At 48.4% G+C, this 23,245-nt stretch overlaps 1 protein-coding gene across 3 annotated transcripts in view; it reads left to right on the top strand.

Annotated features, from left to right (window-relative positions):
* LOC8042239 (meiosis regulator and mRNA stability factor 1) overlaps positions 1–23,245 on the top strand; it is a 262,432-nt gene that overhangs the window by 81,176 nt on the left and 158,011 nt on the right. For all 3 annotated transcript variants that reach the window (XM_042294539.1, XM_029971129.3, XM_029971130.3), the window contains exons 12-14: positions 484–665; positions 5,982–6,175; positions 15,853–16,086. In XM_042294539.1, the coding sequence (XP_042150473.1) occupies positions 484–665; positions 5,982–6,175; positions 15,853–16,086 (610 nt within the window). The remainder of the gene's footprint in view (positions 1–483; positions 666–5,981; positions 6,176–15,852; positions 16,087–23,245) is intronic.

The following is a 23,245-nucleotide window of genomic DNA, read 5'->3' on the forward strand; positions in this document are numbered from 1 at the left end:
GAAGGGCTGTGACTTTTGGATGTTGCTGTAATTAGTGATGTGATGGTGAGTGAGTGGGTTCGGAAATGCCGACCTATGGTCCTCGCGCATTAAAATTATGGAATTTCTCGCTCTATAGAACTGTATTGGCACCCGCAGGGACTTTTCAACGCGATGGAACAAATGACCGTAATGATGCGCGAAAGAAGTGGCAATTGTGCTTAAATGACGACCATTCCCTGGCTACCCGGTAGACGGCGCCAGTTGCTCGTTGGACCTGTGCAGGAAAGTGTAGGGCTTCCGGTCGTATCTCAAAACACGTGCCACACTGCCCTACACTTTCCTGCCTCGGTGCGGGAGGTGCGCCTATATCACCCTGAGAGAGAGGTCTTGACGCAGTTGGTCCTAAGCAGTTAGGAGCGTGTGAACCAGCTTTTGCAGCAATACGGGCAACAAACGCTGCCGTAGCCGTGACGCAAGTGTAAACTGTATGGTGTGCTGCAGCTTCCGGGCGTGCCACGAGGCGGAGTTTGGGCTGCTGCCCCAGGAACCGGATCTGGAGCCCTGGCAGGCAGGCAAAGTGCCCCTGGAGCAGCTGGTGGCTTCCCTGCCTGGCATCGAGGTCCTCACCTCCCCCCTGGGCTTCAAGAAGGCCGTACGGACGGGCAGGAGTACCCCCTCCCAAGGTACCTCTCGTTCGTCCCTCCTGGAGTGGCTGCAGCAGCCTCCTGGGTGGCACTTCCAAGAGCTCCCAATCCTAACTTTTTGCTCCCAGGCACCGTCAAAAAGTAAAGAACGTCGTCACTTTGAATTGAGCACGTTTACGAACCTTGGACGAATTGGGCACTGCAAACACAGGAGTTGACGGTTCGTTGCCAAGGCGTCTGGGTTCTGTCGCTGTAGGGCCAGAGTTCATTTCACGCGCTTTTTAGGGGCAAGGCTCCTTGGGGTCTAGCCTTATCCTGCATCCGTGCTCACATCGATTGCTATGCCATCCGTCTTCTTAAAAAAAGAAAAAAAAATGTTTTCGCAGTCGCCTGGATTCGAACCTGTGTGGGGATTCCCCAATGGATTTCTAATCCATCGCCTTTACCACTCGGCCACGACTGTGGAACGAGTAGGGGGCTCTGAGATGTTCTAGTAACTCGAGAACTGGGGTTTCTGTCATGGATGAAACGTTGCATGTAGCCGCTCAACGTCTATACAGGAGAGGGCGCTGCGGTCAAATGCATATATAATCGCGTTAAACTTTGCATGCATTGGGTAATGAAGTCGAAACGCAACCCAGAACTCAGCACCACCTATGAGCGATAAAAATAAAAAAAGATCAGCACCATCAGCACTACCTAGGAATAAAATCAGTATCATCAGCACCACCACAGCTTTGCCCCAATCACCGTCATTTACCACGTCGAGATGCGGTCATTTATTGGGTGCAAGGAGGCTGCTGAAACGCTATAAAATCTTGCAACAATTTTTGCCACGATTTGCGCTACCTACTGCTGTGCAGCAATGAGGCATGGCGACCGCAAAGCTCAGCTGCGAGAATAGCGGATTGAGACAAGTCAAACCAGTGCCTGTCTGAGGGGGGGACGAGGGAGCTCCTGCCCTCTCTCGGTGTTTCCTGCCCTCTTAACAGTTTCTAGAAAAGCCTAGCTTTGGGGCATGTCTGCCCATTTAGGGCCCAAGGATGCCGGTTCACAGCCCAACTACCAGGAGTGAGGCCTAACTTTGGCACTTGTTTTGCAATACCACGGCTTCTTTGGGCTTTTTAAGGACCTACCGTTTACTCGCACAAAAAACGCACTCGTGCAATAAACGCAGCCCCCACAACGGGCATCAATATTTTGACTTCTTTTTTTTTTCCCTCCCGTAATCAATGTGCCTCCCATTTTCAGATCCGCGAGTCTCGAATTGCGTCCAATTTAGCGAGCCACCAAGCCAGTTTTTTTTTGCCGCCAAGCGGTCAAGCGAAGTCAGGCCAAGCCGCTTTTTCAATAATGACCGCAAGTACGTAGATGCGGTAGTTACGGAAGTGATCAACCGTGAAACCGAGTGTCGTGCACACTTGACGAAGCTTGAGTCGAGGAATTGCCAAGCCCCGGACATTCTTCGCCTATCGGATGCATTGATGTCAACAAACAAGCCGTTGTCTGTGGTCAGCTTTCGGACAGTGAAATCGTGAAAGTGGGTAGGCCTAATTTCACACACTGGGTAAATGCATTTATTTAAGTTTATTTAATCCGTAACAGAATGGTACAGCGAGCTGTATGCTGCGCTGTAGGCTGAGAGTGTCTGGTAGCCTCTCCGTGAACAAAACTTGATCCGTGCGAGCGGGCTTCCGTGGTTGGCGGTTGAACTTCGTACGAGTTCTTATGTCCGTGAATGAAACTTGATCTATGCGAGCGGGCTTCGGAGGCGAGTTCTTATATGCAGAGTTCTTATAGGCGTAGTCGCGGATATACCTGAGCGTGCCCGCAGGATACTAGCAATATATATTGCCTAAGAACGGTCGTGTTGCTTGATTTTACAACGGTGCCAGTCAGGTATTGTTGCGAATTTGTGAGGACGTCTACCTAGCCGACGAAGCTTCGGACGACAATGACGTGTCCGGAAGGTGTGACGATGCTGAAGTTTTGGGCATCGCCCTGCGATTTAGCCGAGAGTGCTCTAAATAAACGTTTGTTTCTTTTGCCCTAACTTTCCCCTGCTCCTAAAAAAACAAAAAAAAAAAAGAAGGGCAACCTATATTTGAATAATCTTTTTTTTTTTCTTGGTGGGTTCAATAAATAGGGGCCGACCTACTTCCGTGGCCCGACCTATTTTCGGGTAAATACGGTAGGTTAGTTTCGTAATTAGCTTTATTGTTAATACATTTCGAGGTACCATTTCAATTACAATGGACATAATTGAAAACTATTAAGTCCTCCGACATTGTAGAGATATAAGGCATGCGCAGCCATTTCTGGTGCTCCGTAAAATACGTTTAATTTCAATGTGTTTAAATAAAAAGGGGGGGGGGGGGGGAGGGGTGGCCGGTAATGCAAGGAAACAGAAATATAAAGCTAAACTAGGGACAGCATAACTTTTTACAGCCTACGATAGAGCAGCACCGCTGTACAGCCATTGTCAATTCTAGAAAATGTATATTTGGAGCCGATATTGTGCGGCAAAGGCCCTATTCGCGACTCCAGCAAAACGGACGCTGCCAAGCGGGAAAACCGGGAACCAGTCGGTCCAGGTCGCTCCGCGCCCAGTTGCGTCTCTGATGGCTTTCGCGGATGCGTGCTGTCGGCGCGGAGGCGAGCAATGTAATTTGACGAAGGTCCGAAAATTTCTTAAGTTTGCCTGAGTGTTCATTAGTGTAGTGAAGCCTTAGTAGATTGTTTCTTTCCATCACGTGTTTGAAAGCCCGTTTACTCCACAACACACGGTCGCTTGCTTTCAATTTTTTGGATGAGGAGGAATCACGGAAAAACGTTTTGATTTCTCGTTTGTCTCTAATCACGTTCAAAGTGACGACTACTTGGTAACTGATAAGTGGTCTCTTTATAAGGATGTAGAACAGTCGACTGAGGTCGACAGACTAAGTGTTTCACTGGAAGGAACACCAATGTTGCAGTCAAGTGAATGGGAAGGTTCGATAGCTGCTTTCCTTGAGTTTGGTTGTGCTCGATTAGCTTCAAGTTAATTTGAGCCACTAGCGCCGGCCGGTGCGTCGGCTATTCATCTTGGCGGCTTTTCGCCGAAAAAGACAACATTGAAGGAGTTGGGCTAATTTCGCAATTACTTGATTCAGAACACCTGCTCACTGCATATGATTAATGAGGGAAATTATCTTCTTTCAAAAGGTGGGGGACGCGTCTCACAAAGTTGGAAGCTGTCACGGCATTAGGATCTATCGCGCCCTCCAATATTTATATTATAACCCCTGTCGAAGCCGGCAGAAATATACGTCTACATTGCTGAGGTCGACCGGCCGCAAAAAATACTCATTTTATCCGTTCAGGATTCGAAGTCAAGTTCAATGCAGAGAGGTCTGAGTGAATCTCCGATGAAGACTCTCCTCAGTTTGTCCGCATTCGTCTCCGTTCTACCGGCTAGAACCTTTTGGCTAAGTTTAAGTAGTATCTCTCTGTTTGTCAAATATGCTTTTATTCAGCAGTTCCCCCTAATAGTTAGTCAACTAAGTTCATATTTCAAGCCGAAGAATATACTAATATTGCTTTAGAGACATAGTACGTAATATGATACATAATCCGCATATTCGTCAAAATGACTTCTCGATCGCTACTAAAACCTGAATTGAAATACGAGTATCAGCTGCTTAGTGGGGCGTCAGCGGGTTAACATGGTCCTTGGCTCAAGAAGCGCTTGCTTAATTTTCGTAATTTTCCTGCAGCCTGTGTTCTTGACCGAGCACACGACTGGAGCTGTTTCTTGAAACGCGGACACGCACAAAAGCTCCATTTCGCGGACAGATAAGTCGCATGGTCGAGGCATGCGAGTTAGCTAAAAATTACTCTCGGTGGAACAATTTTGTAGCCCCCGCCGCTTTCCTTAGATGATCAAAACTAATTAGAGTCTATTACCGTTTCTCCGGAGCCCATAGTTTCGGTTTTGATCGAAGTCTCCGAAATGAAAGTTTGACATGAAAAGAAAAAAAAAAACATCGGCAAAACAAAACTATGCTCGGCAAGTTTATGTGCACCTGCTACACTTAACCGTCTCAGTTCAAATACCCATAAAATTGGGCATTCAACAAAAGAAAATTTGTTAAATTGAATGCGCGACCCATTCAGGCGGCCAGGCCGAGCCGACGCGACCTGGACTCACCCGCCGTGTTTGTTTGGTGGTGGCGCCCCCTATAGGTCGCTGGAGTCGCGAATAACGAGGACTAGGTAGCTCAGTTTGAGTAAAGCTTGGTTGTAATTTTTCTTTTAAGGAGGTCATATGCTACTCAACGTTTTGCCATTGCAATTTAGTTCAAATTACTGTAAATGGTTTGGGAGAGTTGAAAGAAAATAAAGATTGGAGTTTGCAAAATATTGATGTACAATTTTGTCACATTCAGAGGAATGAGCTGCGTTTCTACATGAATAACGGAACTAAAATAATGGCTAAGCATACTTTGATTATATATTTGTAAAATCCGCTTAAATATTATCATTTTGATATATTCTGTGCCGTTTTAAATGAAGTAGTTTGTTGGTAAATCATTTCTAAATGTCCCGCTAAAACTTGTTTATTTGATGTGTTTTGTGAACCTTTTTGCATAGAAATCGTTTGTAATTTTTAATACTTAGTGTACATGTTACCATGTAATATTAAGTGCATGCTCGGGCGTGAAATTGACGGCTATGGAAAGAGCAAAACCTTGGCAGTCTCCACACCTCGAGGTTAGAAATTTTATATCTTCGGAAGACAATTGGCTACGGCGTTCGCACATGGGCGAGTGCTCCTCCCAAGAACGTGGCTTTAACCTACATTTTTTTACAGAAATATAAAAAAAAATATGACCCGACCATCATTGCACGATTTGACGTGGAAAGACTCGGTTATTATTTCTTTTTTTTACTGAAAAACGGCATCAGTCGCCACCAGGAATTCTCTAATGTTTTTCTCGAAATTGTGAAAGGAACAATGAAAGTTTATTTGTTCTTCACTTTTATTAGCAAATTAGGAATCTGGCAATTAATTTGTTGCTCTCCTAAATAATTCTAGCGAAGGATCCTTTTTCGATGGATTTTATTCTTATTCCCTATACTATTAAATGGTACGTTATTTTTTAACGACGTAACGAATAGTACTAAGCAATTTTTTTTTTGCGATGCAGGGAGCAGTTCATTAATTCTCTAAATACAGCCTTTTGTTTTTGACAATTGGGAGAAACATTTTTGTGCATTCGTCGTCCCGTTTTATTGTTCGTTAAACCATAAACTTTCAATGAGTCCGTTCCGTTACTGTCTTGACTTGCTCACGGGTCCTGTTGGCTGTCGCAGTGACGCCGTCTGCTCGGCTGGAGCAATTTTCCCGGGAGGTGAGGGAGCTGCTGAGCCTCCAGCCTCGCTGCAGCGTGTCCCTGCACCGCTTCGTCCCTACGTACCACAAGCACTTTGGGCGGCAGTGCCGCCTGGCCGATTACGGGCACACGAAGCTCCTGGACCTGCTGTGCGCCGTGTCCCACGTCGTCAAGGTCGGTACGCCCGTTTTCCCACAGTACGAGTTCTCTCGAGGAAACCCTACTTCTTTCTCGACTGATGGCCGACGAACCCTTCCTGGTCTCGGCGCAATAGAGTAGTGCGGAAGCCCTTGCACCGGTGGCTGGCTCAGGTCGTCTCCAATGGTTCTTAAACAAATTACGCACTCGAGACCGTGTTGGAATGGGAAAGCATTCGTATACGGAGTGCATTACTACAAGCCCTGCTGTCGTCCGCACATGCCGGCCGGGCCTCTGCGGTCGCGCCACCCTCTCCCTTTTACTGGCGTGCGGGCCGCAGCGCCAGGAAGAGGGCTTCCCTGGGGGGTAACGTTGCTTGGAGCTATGACGGCCATTTTAAGCGGCATACTTAAGAGCCGTTTTTGGTGGGTACAACGCCGGCTACTCTCCATGGGACAGTTAATGCCGATTAAAAAGAGGGAAGTTCCGCGTTAATGCACAGTACAGTCGAAGGAACAGCTGCGACACGGTTCAGCAAAGAGTTGGGAATGGGCGTCGTCTCTGAACAAAAGCGTTCTGGGCAAGATTTTGTTTTGTTTCCGACGCTTCTTTTTTTTGTCCCGGCACGAGCTCTTGGCAGTGACAGTGCTACGATGGCATATTGTTATCCGCTATTTTCGTTTTTCTAGAGAGCGTGCAGTGAGTGTAGGGTGCTACCAGACCCCTAAGTGTCAAACGGGTTGTTAACGCTGTGGCATAACTCGGTGATAACGTCCCTGCACGCAGAAGACCCAGGCTTGATGTCTGTCGTCGATGTTGCCAACGGACGTCATTTGCAGTGGCGGGAAGAGCCCATGAGCTGTGGCTGTACAACAATGTGCTACAGAGCAGCGGAGGCTTTCGAGACAATTTGGGAGTTCGGGAAACCCTCGAGGATACTCCGGGGAATGTTCCTAATTTGAGAAGCCCTGGCTTAGAGCGGCTGTCTCCAAACTTTATGTCTGAAGGGCCAGATTAGGTGTCCATTGCCAGAAAATGAGTGGCTAAATAGAACTGCAATGAGACTCGGAATAAATACGCAAAAGGCATTGTGACCCAAAAGTTTAAAAAATGGTAAAATTACAAAAAATTAATCCTAGGTGTAATATTAAAAAACCTACGTGCAATTAACGTGACTTGCGAGTAATGCGGTTCAATATTTTCAATATAGTCACCACCCGCCCCACTTTTGGGCGAATATCGATTTAAAAAAACACTGAGTGACGCCCCCCCCCCCCCCCCCTAAATACCCGGACGCGGACTTCAAGGTCCGCGAACGTCCATCCCACTCGAATGATGCGGCCGTCACGGACCGTACGCTTGGGGGACGTCCGTGACGAAGTAAGAAAAGGGAGGGAAAGACACTTTGTTTATGCATATCTTCCCTGCTTTCAGCGACCTCCAAGTGGGAGTACAGTTGTGCGAAAGATAGCAGAATTAAACTTTGTCTGCTTACAAAAAAATTTGTTCGGACAAAAAAAACATTCAGCCTTTCTACTCTGGTGAAGAGGGAAAACCAGCGAGGCTGTATTCTGATGGAACAACCTCAAGGACAACTTTGACGACCTCGAGGACGACGCCTAGAGAAACTCTGCCTTCCCACTCTGGTGAAAACCAGAGTCGAAAGGCTGGAAAAGTTGCCGCCATCTATGAGCGACGGCGGCAACCAAAGCCTGGCAGGTTGCTGCCGTCGCTCATAGATGGCGGTGGCTGTCCAGAGTTTTGTTCCAACATTTATTTGGTGACAGACACGAAACTGGGGAAATTAGCCCTTACCAGCTGTGCTGTTAAAAGACTGAAGGATAACGCAAGCAGTAACCCATTCAGGGGTCACGTTACCAGCGAAAGCCCCGTATCCCGGATTAGAATTGCGGAGTGTAAGGTCAAAGATGTAAGGTCAAAGTCCGTCTCCACAAAAATACGGCTACCGCAGACTCCTTTCTCCCGGAACGTCGTGATTGCAGTTGGTAAGGTTGTGCAATGTTTGAGACAAAGCCAATGCGTAAAAAAAAATTTGCTGGAATGCCACACGCAGATGTTTGTACAGTGTCCCATTTTAATCTCTGTGTTATTGTGGTGCCGTCCACGCCATCTAGCAACGCCACCTCAACCCGCATTGATAGCATGCTGCGCGTGAACACAACCATGCATGTACCAGACCAGAAAGTTGCGTAAGAGCCTGCTCCTTGTGATTGACAAGGCGCCCGATTTGTCCCTTCACCAAAGTATTTGCAAACATGATTGCCCCCTTCCCCAGCATCAGTCTTCACTGCTTTCACTGGCTCGCTCATTTATTGGACCTAATTGTTTTTTCTTTTTTCTCTTTTTTTTTTTACTCCATTTATTTTTAATGCGAAAGCATTAACTGGGTCTTATGGAGCTACCTGACGTCATCAGTTTGAAGCGCGAAAATGGCACCTAGTTTCCTTCGGTTCCATTGGCTGGCGTGCGTCGACGGCGCTCCCATTGGCCGCTGCGCTCGTCAGTTTCTGCGACCGCTCACCCCATGGCGCTGCTTGTCTCTCAGCGCGCTGTTAACACGGAGCATCCAAGGTCAGTGTGCCCAGGGGAGCACACGTGTTGACTGGCGACGAAAAGTACGCTGCAGACGAAAAAGGGAGCGGACAAGCGGCTTGCATGCTTTCGCATTCACAACTCGTAAGAAATGCTTAGGTGTACCTTGACCTTTTGTAATTTACAGTTGAGGAAAGGAACGTAACGAAGGGAACATGGCGGTTTTAGAAACATGCTTTTATGGAACAAGCATTCACGCTGTATGCCGATCGGTAGTGTTCATCTCGTGTGTACGAGCAGCAGACTCGGCGATAGTAAGACGTTCATTCGTGAGCATTTCTTGTATAAAACAAGAAGTCTAATTCGAGCTTTAAGCTCACTGTATCTGCTGTGCAGCCGGGCTGGACATGTACACAGAAATGGCTGTCTTTTTAGCTTTTTCTAAACTTTCTGTGCAATACCCATCGAGACGTGGCGCACCCCGTTTTTTTTAGGAATTTCAGGCGCCAGGGGAGTGGGCGACGTCTCGGGATGTTTCGGTGGTATAGTTTAATACTTGGCTAATTAACCCTTTCGTGGTCACTGACGAACGTCAGCGCGGGAGCGTGCCGTATGGTTGCTGACTGCAACAGCTCATTCAAAAATTGCCGTCTCTGCTTGAACTGGCGCGCTTGCGGGGATGTGCTGCCATCTGGTAAGTTTGTAGGGAACTACGACCATATTGTTTTGGGGCGGCTTTTTGAAATTGCAAAACTGGACGCTCTGTGCACGTAATACTTTCGAGATGGTCTTTCATGTGCGGTTACTTACCGATATACGGCCTAAGTGACTTTGTTAGGCGCAGCATTATCCTGGATGAGGCTCGGAGACGTTAGGTGCTATGGCTCGCTCGCCAGTATCTCTTTGTCAACAAACGGACTGCACGCTTCACATTGTGTTTGAGTCGATAGACGTGGTCTCCTCTATAAGCTTTTGGCTGTATTATTGGTGCTCCGTGCAGGAAAGGCCCCAAACAGCAAGGAGCTTGAGAAGTTGTTTGTAAACGGTAGATCAGAACAATTTTCGATATCTTCAAATGTGCCTCCACCGCGTAATCGTATAGTATTGATTGTTAATAATAATTTGTTAATAACCTCGCATGACAAAAAACAATAATTATCGCTTGTAGCTCATTAGGGAATAAAGTAGGCGTGTGTGGGTACAAAATAATTTTAATCAAATCAAATATTGATTCAAATCAGGTAAACAAGCCAAATTGGTTGAATACTAAATCTATTTTATTTCAGATCAAATGTTTGCTCATTTTGACGAAAAAAGTTTTGGTTGTGCATGATCTGTGGTCAATGTTTCCTTTCGTGCCGTAATGATGTTGCCGGCCGTAAAAAAACTACAACAGGGTGATTTTTTAACTACCGTATTTACTCGCATATTGGTCGATACGTCGTATAGGTCGACCCCCTAACTTCGGGACCCCCGAAAAAAAAAAAAAAAGTTGAAAAATATAATACCGGGATTCGCGTATTGGTCGACCCCCCAGTTTTGATGAGGCGATTTTTGAAAAACAGGTCGACCTATACGCGAGTAAATACGGTACTACATATTTCTGTAAAAAGACATCAGAGTTCCACAATTGCGGTTTGTGCCTTATCTCTAATCATCAAAAATACCAAATCATTCATTTTGAAAGAGATATAACGCACATGAAGTAGTCTACGGCGTCCTAAAAAAACTAATTTGGACGCGAATCTTGTTACCGCAATCTCTTGGGCAGGCGCTTTCATTGCAAAGGGAGCTGAACCTCCTTATCTTGCCCCTTTTACGATGGCATTGTCAGGGCGATGTGCAGGATTCATCCCTTCGGCATCATGGTGTTGGGCTGTGCCACACGGAGATGGAGGCCACATCAAATCGGAACTATATTTTTGCTCCCAAATTTCAGGACGCCGTATAATAGTGTACGCGCGTTACATCTTTTTAAGGGAGGAGGTGGGGAATAAATATGACCTTTCTTATTTCTAGAGATATCTGAACGAAATTTACAGGGTGTGTTTATAGCACAGACATAAGAGTAACTGCAAAGTTTCAATGAGCTGTGCATATTATTTCTCAAGTTACAAATATTTATCAAAATCGTCCATATGCATTCCTTATCCCAGGTCTGGAGAATTTGAAAAAGGTAGTAGCGGCGTAATATTTGTTATGATGACCCCTGGATACATTCCCCAGGGCATAACAGAGCCCTTTTCTTAAATTTCCTTGTTGAAAAATTTTAACGCAACTTTGAATTTTGTGTAGTCAATGAAACCCACATTCATCAAATTTAATTTTTTTATTATAAAGTTTTAACACAGTTTTCTAAAAAAAAGGGCTCTGTTATGCCCTCACAAAGTTATTAGAAAACAGAATAAAAAAGAGCACAAAAATTCATTCATCAGTTCCTGAGATACCGCTGGGACGAGCAGCCACGACAGGGAAAAAATCCATTCTGAGAAAACAGCACTTGAAAGTTGCATGCAGATTTTCAGCTTTAGAATGACCCTGCAGAATAGTCAGAAGTGTTCTTGCGCACTTTCTTCTTGTTCCGCCTTTCCAAATTCTCTTGATGTCGTTTGCTGGCCTTGTGCAGACGTAGGGCATCTTTCTCGGCAGCTCGTTGGAAAGCTAGATGAGCCGGCTGAAGTCCCACTTCAACCGATATTTCTGCAGTTGCCTTGTAGCAGCCGGCGTTGAACCTCAACACCGCTTCATGCAGTGCAGTTTGCTGGCATAGCTCCAAGTTCGGCTTGAGCAATATCACAATGTCTAGCTTCTGCTTCGATCTCCTCACGTGTCAGGAAATGCGTCCGGAGATAGGTGCTGGAAGACGCGCTCCCACTTGTCTCGGCAGGCGGAAGGCGGGCGCTGGGACCTGCGATCTCGGGAGGAACCACAACGGTCGGCATGCTCGGTACTCCAGGCGTGAGCGGGGCGACGCGTTCTTCCTCGACGACAGCCGATGGCACAGAAAATCCATCACTGGAAGTGTTGACGCGATCATCATTGACGGCACGCCGTGCAGAAACTTCCAACTTCGCCATCCGCACTAACTTCATAGACCGCTTCCGCGCGCCAAACGCACGCACCGTCTTGTACTTCGAACCCCACATCGTGTGCGACCACGAAACAGACGGGCACGCTACACGAAACTACTCAAAGAAAGTTCGGAAAACGATCGTAAAGATGGCGAAAAACGAAGCGGACCTGACAAAGCAAGAGTGCGTGCAAGCAGACCACTACCAAAAGCAGACGACGCGAGCGGCAACAGCAGGAGAAACGGAGGAGGAGGAGGAGAGCGCTCCGCGCGGAGAAATCGCGTCCCAGCCAATAGCAGTCGCGCGCTCCCCCGCACGCTCCTCGAGCGTGCGCTCTGTCCAATCGCGTTGTTGCGATTGCGACATGGAAGAACGGCGACCACGCCGTAACCACGCGGCCGACACCATTTTGGGAGCTGGCAAAAAAAAAAGAGAAAGAATTCACGTTCAAAAGAAGACTAAGATGGTGGCCGTCGGCCTAACGCGTCGAAAATGGCGTGCGCGCGAAGTTGTGGTTGATTTTGACGTTTGACCGTCACTTGGATGCTACCCAGGCCTCGTAAATAATTGTTTTTAAATATTTCCCCGTTATATTTGGTGCTGATAATTACAGAGAAGGTAGTTTATGAGATATACAACCGAAAAATAAGGTTTTCTAAAAATATACTTTTTCGCGATTTTTCGGTTTTCAAAGCCCGCGTCCCCCCTTAAGCACGAAGACACGGAAGTAATTTTTGAAGCACAAACACTAGGGGGGATCGGTGGCCGAGTGGTCTAGCGCACACCAGCTCGGAGCCACGGAGCGAAAGCTCGCGCAGCAGAACCCAGGGATCCTGGGTTTGAGCCCCACCCCTGCCCGTTTCGATCTGGATGAGCATCGTACCGGCGTGCGGTCGTGTATCACTACTGCGTGGTGCACGTTAAAGACCCCAGGCTAGCGGCTGTACCGCACTGGCTAAATTTCTCATCTACAGCTGGGAGACTCGTCGCCCCTGTGAGGCAGACCAAGTTCTAGGCTGTATAAGCACACACACAACCCAATTTTTTTTAGCACAAACACTAGCTGTCTAGAAAGATAGTGGAGGCATACAAAATAAGAAAAGAAGGGAGCCTCTTGCGTCAGTCAACCGTCGTTGGCACTGCTAGACAGCAAGATGACATTATTGGATTTAAGTTAGGTTTTTTAATTCCTGTCTTTATGCCATTAATTATAGTCACGTAATGCTGTTGCGCGGGACCGCACTGCCATAAAGTGAAGAGTTGTTTTCGTGTCCCCCTAATAAAATTTCTCAGTTGATAGTCAGCGCTCGTCCCCTGCGTTTCTTTTACGTCCTTGTGTTTTTGCACTGTCTCCACGATGGAAATCTACTTCACTTAGGGCAGGGATGGACAAGTAGGGAGCTCAGGATCCCTGAGTGTACTCCGGTTAACCTCCGGGTTCCTAGGAACACACTGTGAGAACCCACGTCCCTGAGAGTGCAAAAGGCTGCAAAAAAACAACAACAAAAAAAACAAGGAACTAAGAGAAAAAGAAAACAAAGAGGATTTTTTTATTTTTTTATTTTGCACTGCTTAGTTTGGTTACGGGGTCGGGTGCCGCGCACAAAGAGATAAGAAGTTACTTCGATTTTTCAGGATAAAAGGTCCGTTCATTATGCGAGTAAATACGGACGCAAAACTTTTACTTTGCGTAATGAACGCCCCCCCAACTTTGCATCGATTTTTTGGAAAAAAAAGTGCGTTCATTCTGCGAGTAAATACGGTACTACTATAACGCGAGCCGAGGCGCGTCAACTTCTCGCACTCGCACTCGGGGGCATAGCAGAAGTGAAAAGTCAATGGAAATAGAAGAAATATCAGTTTATGTTTTGACTGCACTCATCCTCATTGCTCAAGTCCTTCCGTTTACAATCCGCTTGGCGACTACGCAGTTAAGCATCAGCACGGCACCTGCTTGTCTGGTAGTTCCCTTTTCTTCTGTGCGAGCTCCTCGGCAGCCCACAATCCAAACAAGGCACGAAGCAGAAGCACCAACACACACCAGACCACTCTGGAGCAGAAACAATGCGCAGGCGGAAAAAGAGACTGCTGAACCCGATACACGATCACACTTCTTGTTCTGGTCCCTCTGCATAAACAAATGCCTCGTGTTGCACGATTGCGTAAACGCGGTTGGTGGTCTTGGCTTGGCTTGTGTTGACTTGGCCCGGCTTGGCTTGGCTTGAATATGCCGGTGCCCGCATTCCATATAGATGCCACATTCCTGCATGGCGCGCGCGCCCGTGCTGAGTTTCTGCGGCGTGCGCGCGTTGTAAAAACGCAAAAGCGATCTATTCGCCCCTTCACGTGGCCCAGTAGCCAATAAATTCCCTTCCACACTCCCACTTCTTTTCCCACTGGATATTTTGCATTGAGCCGGAGGGATGACTTTCTCCTCTGGGTTTCTCCAGACTCGCGCGCCTCGTGGCTGAACTCGATTCCGAATATAATGCGAGGTGCGTTTTGTAGCACGTAATTTAGAAAAAAAAACTCGCGTTATATTCGTGCAAATACGGTATTTGTTGGCTGTCGAGTTTTCAGTTACATTTGTTGACAGAAACTAAATGCAAGTTTGGCCATGAAGAAATTTTTTCAAAGGCTGAAGATACATGAAATATACCATAAACTGATTCACTCCTCATGGAAGTGTCTTGTTTACTCTTCTTAGTTGCTTCAACGAGGCGGCTGTTACTTTGGAAAACACCTGTAGTATGAACATATATATATTATGCGCAAGAAATGTTCAGGCCGTGTTCATTTCAATGCGTGGCTATATTGTCAAAATGCCACTCATTTTACACGTTTCACCCTCTTACTGCATTATTTTCGACTCGTATTTACTCACGATTATTACTTTGAAGAAGAAAATGAACTATCGACGCAATCACTCTTCCGTGTGCCATTGTTAGAACGAACAATTTCAGGTCTCTGGGTAAAGCTCAAAGCAGAAAAAGTACCCACCTTTTTTGCCGTCTGCTGCGATGTTGAAGCTCCGTTCACTCAAGATTAATATGCGGTGTTGTAGAGTATGTGGCCGCATGCGGAAGTATCTGAGCGTGTTTTAAAGCTGCAGAAAAAGAGTGAAAAAAAGAAAGATACGAGCTCTTCAGAGCTTATATGTGGCGTGCCCAACTAATTCCTCTTGTTTGGGATAAAAGCAGAGAACCTGGAAGGCTTACAAATGTTTTGTCCGGGGGCCGGTAAGCTCATTAGCACTCGTGCAAGAAGGACGTGAAAAGCGAGGAGGAAAAAAGAAGAGGAAAGGGGAGGAGGAAAAAAAAGATCTTTTGCCACGCTGCCTGCAAAATATTTTTCAACTAGGGTGAAAATCCTGTTGCGACCCTTTCCCCCCTCTCCCACTCTTAACTTGATGGCGGGGGAACCCCTCCTGTTGCTGCATCTTGGGGCTGGATCAGTCGGGACGCCCCCAGTGTGGCAACAAAAGGAGTCTCCCCAAGGTAGCAGTGGGAGCGGGGGGAAGGGTGGCGAGGAGGATTTTCACCCTGGTTGAAAAATATTTTGCAGGTTGGCCTTTCACCGGAGGTACTTTACAGAGCTTCTTCATTGGATGACGAACTCTCATCTTCCAAAGTTAATTCTGAGGAGAAACCAAAAGTCTGAACCGCCAGAGCAGCCGAGATGTGAAGCAACCATCTTGCAGGTGCACGAAGCGTCTAATTTCTAACCCCCAGCAAGGCGGTACACGGTGCAAATACAATGATTATAGTTTCCCAAAGGAATAACAGACAGAAGAACGTCCTGGGGTGCGTGCGGTTTTGCACTTGGGTGTTAAATTTCGCATTTGGGTGTTAAATTTCGCACGCATACTCGCCGCTGTACAGGTTTGGCAACGAGCGTCGTAATTTGGCAGGCAAGTGTGTCTGCTCCTTGCACTCCCCCCAAATGTGCCCAGATGCGTTTGCCCCCGACCAACGACGGTGCGAGCTCGGCTGCCTCACACATTCCCCATGCATTGTCAATGTTGGCCTGCGTTTGGAATGGGCCAAAGAGGCATCTTAGAACCCTCGCCATATAAGCGGGTTGTTTCAGATCCTGGGCCAGGGCCACACCAGGGTGCTGACCCTGAGCCAGCCGGTGCAGCTCCAGCGCTTTGCGGCCGACCTCCTCCAAGTGCTCAGGGCTCAGCGGAGGGGTAGGCTCATGGCGGCTTCGCGACTACCGTGCGCCTTCCAGGACGTGCACCAGAGGGCGCTGGAGGTGGCCGACTACGGGGCCTGCACGCTGGGGGACCTGCTGTCCAGGGTTCCCCCTTCAGTGGTCACGGTGAGTGCTTCCCTACAGAGCTGCTAAGCAACTATAGACCGTTGCACCGGGGGCTCTCCAGGCAACCCCATTTTAGGTAGGGGTAGAAGAAGGCCGTGCACCCAATCCCGATAGCGGACTACAAACCGGCTGCCAGGTTTTTCATCCGATGCAGGAAATAAATACGAGACCGCTAGTTGTAAAAAATAGTTATTTACAAAGTTTGCCGCCAGTTGTAAAAATAGTTATTTACAGAGGGAATTCTTGTAGCAACGGGGCGTAGGTCTTGCATTAGAAGCCGCAACCGGTAGCGTAGCAACCGGTAGCGTAGTCCTCGGCACTGTCAGTTGGGAGATTGAAGGCTTGTTGGGAAAATTCTCCTGTTACTCGGAGAGACGTTCCATAGACCAGCTCGGCTGCACTGCAGTTCAAGTCAGTTTTAAACGCTGTGCGGATGCCGAGCATTATCAAAGGCAGGGTTTCCGTCCATGACGCAGTCTTGTCCTGTGTTTTGATGGCAGCTTTCAATTGCCGATGAAAGTGTTCTACCATTCCATTAGACATTGGGTGGTATGTGGTGGTGTGAATATGCTGTGCGCCCAGTAAGTGGGATAGGTTTTTAAACAATGAAGATTCAAATTGTCGTCCGCTGTGATGGTTTGTGGCACCCCGAAATGACTCATCCACATGTCGACAAGCGTCCTAGCGACCGTCAGTGCCGTTGAATCTTTCATAGGGGCGACCTCCGGCTATCGCGTAAACCGGTCGACACATGTCAGGAGGTATCGGTAATCGTGTGATGGAGGAAGTGGGCCCACAAGGTCGACATGAATGTGAGCAAAACGAGCGTCAGGTGGATTGAAGGAGGTCAAGGGGGTTACCATGAGAGGTTGAATCCTGCCGCGTTGACAGTCATTGCATGTTCTGGCCCATTCGCGCACGTCAGTGTTCATACGCGGCCACACGAACCGGGAGCTAACTAGTCGTTGGGTGGCTCGTATGCCAGGGTGGGCCAATGTGTGGTTGGCATCAAAAACCTTTTACCGAAACAACATTGATTGAACATTGATAGCGTGTCCTTTTGATACGCTATCAATTTGGTATAGTCCAAAGAAGCACCTTCGGAGAGGCAGAGGTTGATGCCTATTCGAGAGAGAGCGTCTGCTGCAGTATTATTGGAGCCTCTAACAACGCGAATGTCGGTGGTAAATTCGGATATGTAGAGCATTTGCCGGACCTCTCGTGGTGTGTGTGCCATGCTGGACGACGACAAGGCGTACTTGAGCGGTTTGCAGTCTGTAAGGACAATAAATTGACGGCCTTCGATGAAGTGCCGAAAGTGTTGTATGGCAAGATAAATTGCAAGCAGCTCCCGACCAAAAGTGCTGTAGCGCGTTTCTGCAGTACTGAGGCCTTTAGAGAAGAATGCGATGGGATGCCATGGGGTGTCCCCAACAAGCTGAACAGCTCCAAGTGCCTTGTCCGACGCGTCGACGATGAGGGAGGCTGTCACTTCTCGGATGCTTGAGCATAATAACGGTTGCAATGGCTTCCTTGAACTTAGTGAAGGCGCTGTCTGCTGCGTGCGTCCATTGTAGCGGTGTCATTTTTGGTTTCGGGTTCTGCAGCAGATTGTACAAAGGCTGGCAAATATGAGCGCAGCGGGGCATAAACCGACGGTAAAAGTTGACCAGTCCCAGAAACTCTCGTAGCTTTGTAGCCGTTGTAGGCTGTAAAAAATTGCGAATAACGGTCACTTTGTCAGGCAGCGGTTGGATTCCGCAAGCATCTACGTAATGGCCGAGAAAATCCAGTTCCTTGACTTCGAATTCACGCTTTGCAACATTTGCAACGAGGCCGTACGACGTCAGGCGCGTAAAAAGCTGTCGAAGGTGACTGGCATGTTTACCGGCGTCGAGCTGAACACCAGGATATCGTCCAGATACGCGAAGCAGAAGGACAGTCCACGAAGGACTTGATCTACGAACCTTTGAAATGTTTGAGCTGCGTTGCGGAGGCCGAATGGCATCCGCAAGAATTCATACAGCCCAAATGGCATTGTGACTGCAGTCTTAGGAACGTCTTCGGGTTCCACTGAAGTCTGATGGTAGGCTTTGACAAGATCGATTTTGCTGAAGATTGTCGCGCCTTGAAGCAACCCGCCGAAATCTTGTAGATGGGTATACGAGATAACGGTCAAGTATCGTAGACTGGTTGAGTGCTCGATAATCACTGCATGGCCGCCAGTCTCCTGTCTTCTTCGGCATCATGCGAAGCGCCGACGACCAGGGACTGGAGGACGGGCGTACATAGCCTAGTTCAATCATATGTTCAAATTTGTGCTTGGCTATCTGAAGTCGGTCTGGTGGCAGGTGTCGTGGACGTGCGAAGGCAGGGGGCCTGTAGTCTTAATATGATGGGTGATAGTGTGCTGGATTTTTTGTGGAAGGGCGTGTGGCCCAAACATCGAGGGGAACTCGTCCGTGATGCGCTTCCACTGCGAGTCCATCTCCACACGTGGGAGAAAAGGATGCAGTGGCGGTGTCCTTGGTATTAACACTTGGACACTGAGCTGCGTCTCGGTGTCGAGGAGCTGGTATTGGCGCAGGTCGACAGTGAGCCCGAATCGTCTTGGGAAATCCGCCCCGATGATGGCTTGTCGCAAGTCAGCGATGATAAAGATCCAGCGAAATGTCCGCCGGAGCCCGGTGTCTACGGTCAAGGACTTTTCTTACAGTGAGCTAGAAGGGGAAGTGTGCCGTGCGGCGGCGGAGAGCGGGTCCTTTTTGCGATGACCGTTCCGCGCGGTACGTGGGGGCGCTGCTGGTAGCAGGAGCGCTGCGGGAGCCGCTCAGATAGCTCTGCAAGCGGAATGTGCGGCTGGTTTTTGTATCGTTGGGACGGCGCGGTTCTTTATATTTGTTTATTAACTGCTGCTCTGCTTACTTATGACGAATTCTAGCGCTTCCGGAACGCACAGCCACAGTTCTGTTGTGATAACGTTCATGCCCAAGGACAGGCCTGGTCGTAGTGCATTGTTACCTTTTTGACCAGGTCTTTTCCCATTTAGAAATCTTAACGAGTAGTATCCCCCTATGTAATGCCCGAAAGGGCGCTTTGGGTAAATAAATAAAAATAAATACTATGCTACTATGTTCAAAACACCTTTGGCAGAATTTTAGTGCATTGACTTATATTAATAAGGGACTCTGTTAATACCTTGACTCGTCAGTTCTAATTCATTTTGCATTGCTTGGCACATGAAGCTACCTGTAAATGCACCTGGGTGCTACTTTTGCTCTTCAGACTGGTGTCACACAAAGAAGACACCGACAAAACAAACAGAACAGAATTATGGAATGCGTTATTTGTCATACAAATTTCTTCAGGCCAACCTTTCCTCCTTTTTTGTTAGTCAAAAGAGCGCCCCATTAAGAGACGGGCACTTAACAGTCAAAGGCTCTATACCTGTACCAGCGCACAAAGTAAGCTGGCTGACATTGTTGATGAGTGCCTCCGCCTCTTCTCGTGTTGCGAGTATCTCCTGGCGCAACTTTTTGCCTCTGATGAGAACATTGGTTGTAGCAGCAGTTCCCCCAGCTTGCATCGTAATCTGCACCTGCTTTTTCACAGCTATCTTGCTTTGTTCCACAGCATTGGCTTCGCACTCTGCGTAGAGAAATGAGTCCTCAGCACACGGCAGAAAAATTTCCGACCGTACGTTTGGCCTGGTCAGCCCTGAAAATGACAGTCTTTCACGAGCTTGATCAGGAAGTTGGACATCGTTGAGGAGGCGAACATCATTAGAAGCCGCTTCTGGCAGCATTTTGTCCTCTCGTTTTCGCTTCTAATTGGGGAACACCTGATCGCTGAGGTTGCGTTTCTTCCTCATTTTCGGCAGTGACTTTGATAAGTACTTAAGAGCATCTCTGGGAAAATAGTAGAAATGGCATCCTTTGTCAAGAGCGGTCGGTCATGGGGAATTTCAACGACCTTGCCGTTGATCATCATTTGAAAAGACCGCTGGATGAACCTTGGCTGAAAGGGGCGCTCGCAGACAACGCCGCACTCGTCGAGGGCTCGAGCGCCTCTCTTTATGTTCCACGACCATTCTTCACGGCGATCAGCCTCAAGCGGTACCCGAAGCAAAGAGCGTGCCTCTTTACACCAGCGATAGCCGCTGCTGCAGTTCGGCACAAAACAGAAGCCGTCTCGCTTGTCACGCCGTCTCCGCGTCATCTTGTTTCATTTCAGTCCACACACAGACAAACTCCACCACCACTGCTAAACTCAAATACAGCACAGTCAGTGTAACAGCACAGAGGCCGACGAGGCACCGATCACAGATAAACACAGCAGACTACCAACGCAACAGGTGTAAACATGTATGCACCACCTCTCACGGTCGTGCTCCTGTAGATCACAGCGCTGTCATCGCTGCGGGGACCACCTCGCCTCCGTTGAAACGCGCCGCGGACGGCACACTTCCCCTTCTAGGTCACTGTACTTTTCTTCATACGCTTTTCTTGTGGCTCCGTTGACCGCTTGCAGAGGAGGAGTTTCTTTGCAACTTTTTTGATCCTCCGGCGTAGGGGGTACTACGCTAACCTCGGCACTGGTATCTGCTGGGTACCGAACCTTGGTTAAGGTGGGACGAGGGTACTTAAATATGTTTTTTTATTTCTTGAGATACCTTGCTGAAAGTTGGCATGCATATATACCATTGGATGGTGATTTCAAATCTGCAGTTGAATTTCAGATATCCCTTTTAGAACAACAGATGTGGCAAAATATAAAATTCCATGGATGAAGAAAGAATGAAACAGGGACAACACAACCACATCTTTCAACTAGCAACAGACGAGTAAACTTTCCACAGCGAGCAGCCGACTATACCCAGGGGGCAAAGGGGGGAGAAGGGGAGATAAAAAAACGCAAAGTGCAAATCAGAGAGGTGGGTTTATCTCGGATTTTAGAAATTGAACCTCAGTTTTCGTCAGCAGGAGGGAAGGGTTCGACTCATTGTTTTTTTGCTCTGGTCGTGGCAAATGACTCTATGATCTCCCTGCTGAATCTGCTGTCATGCCCCCCCCATATGAAAGATGTGGTTGTGTTGTCCCTGTTTTAATTGTTTTATTCTTTCTTCATCCATGACTTAAACCAACACACTCTTCTCCCAAGCATAAAATTCCAAAAAGGTAATTTCTTACGGGTCGTTATGGTAATTTCACATCAAAAAATTTATATTTTAAAAAAATGCAGTGATTTCCAAGGGTTCACCATATATCCAAAGCTAAGTGAATGTTCAGAGCTTGTGTGCTCTGGGCGCGACGCGCCAGCCGGGCAGACGAAGCAGACGAGGGTAGACGAAGCAGACCCACAACGTTTATTACCCTAGCATCAAGTGGCGAAAAGTACCCCGCGTCTCGCGGCGCACACGCTTATCTAGATCACGATGCGCTCCTGGCGCCATCTCTTGGTCTCCTCTACATCTCCCCCCGGAGCTCGTTACTGCACTCTAGTTACACAGTTCGAAAGAAAGCGATGTTTACAAGTCCAACCGTCTTGGTGGCTTGATGGCACGTCCATAGCGTGATCTTGTAACACCTTGTGGGGAAGATGCACGATCCAGAGAGGGTGAAGAGCAGCCCGCAGTGGGCAACTCCCCAGGCTGACCTTCTTCGGGTGGTTGTCCTGGAGGCTCTTCGGCAGCAGGAAGCTCGACAGACTCCCTCGCAGTAACGGTCGGCGAGAAGGGCACCAGGTGCCGGCGGTTTCGCTGTAGGATTCCCTTGGGAGTCTCTACGACGTACGACCGTGGTCGTTGGGCAGGGCTCAGGACGCGTGCTTGACAGCTGGCATCCGTGACCCAGACGCTGTCACCTGGCTTGAGAGGATTAAGAGAGCGAGCGTTGTGCCGGCGATTGAAGTCTCTCGCCTGCCGGACCTTATTCCTGGAGTCTTGAGCCCGGAACCTCTCGTGGCTTGGCTGAACTGGTGCGAGTCGCTGCGGCAGAGCAGGAAGACGCGTCTGTAACCGCCGACCCATCAGCAACATGGCAGGAGAGACTCCCGCGACGCCCGGAGTGTCCCGGTAGGTGAGAAGCGCTAGGTATGGGTCTTCGGACTTGTACAAAAGATCCTTCACCGTGCGCACCATGCGCTCTACTGCGCCATTACTCTGCGGGTACCGAGGGCTACTGGTCTCATGCTCGAAACCGTATGACAGAGCAAAGTTTGCGAATTCCTGTGAAGCAAACTGCGGACCATTGTCTGTCCGTACAACGTCCGGTATCCCATGTCGGGAAAAACAGCTCTTGATAGCCGCGATAACCGCTGAGGCTGACGTAGAGCTCAAGGAGACGACTTCCGGAAACCGAGAGTAATAGTCCACCATGAGAACATAATCACGGCCTTTCAGCTGAAACAAGTCAATGGCTAGGCGTTGCCACGGCCGATCTGGTGTAGGTGTTGACATCAAGGGCTCCGAGTGTACAACCCTTGTTTCCGCACACTTGTCACAGCTGGTGACCAAATGTTCGATGTGGCTGTTGCAGTTAGGCCACCAGACGCTTTCTCTGGCTCTCTCCTTACAGCGGCGAAGTCCTTGATGGCCGTCGTGCAGAAGGGCCAGGACGTTGCTACGCAGAGCAGCAGGAATAACGAGGCGGCAGTCCAGCAGAAGAAGGTCCTCCGAGACTGTCAACCTTCCTCTCTCTTTCCAATACGGCACCAAGTTGGGAGGCAGCTTCCTCTTGTCTGGCCATCCCTCTTGGCAGTAGCGGACGACGAGAGAACATTCTCCATCTTCAGCTTGTCGACGACGAACCTCTTCCAGCCTGTTAGCGAGGGGAGGTGGAAGACCTTTAAATATCTCGCTAGCGAAAATTTCGACGGAGAATACTGTAGAAGAAGACCGGACATCGCAAGGGGCACGTGACAGCGTGTCCGCCGTGGCGAGAAGTCTACCTGGTACGTGCCGAACGTCGAATTGGTAGCGCATCAGCTTTATGCGCATTCGCTGAATTCGCGGTGGCAGCAACTCCAGCTCCTTTTTTCCCAGCAGGGCGACGAGAGGCAGGTGATCTGATTCCACGGTAAAACTAAGCCCACGCAGATACTGGTCGAACCGAAGAACAGCCCAGGTCACGGCGAGAGCTTCCTTTTCTGTCTGACTGTA

This window comes from Ixodes scapularis, unplaced genomic scaffold (genome assembly GCF_016920785.2).
Source record: "Ixodes scapularis isolate PalLabHiFi unplaced genomic scaffold, ASM1692078v2 PGA_scaffold6__148_contigs__length_123643588, whole genome shotgun sequence".
Classification (NCBI taxonomy): Eukaryota; Metazoa; Arthropoda; class Arachnida; order Ixodida; family Ixodidae; genus Ixodes; species Ixodes scapularis.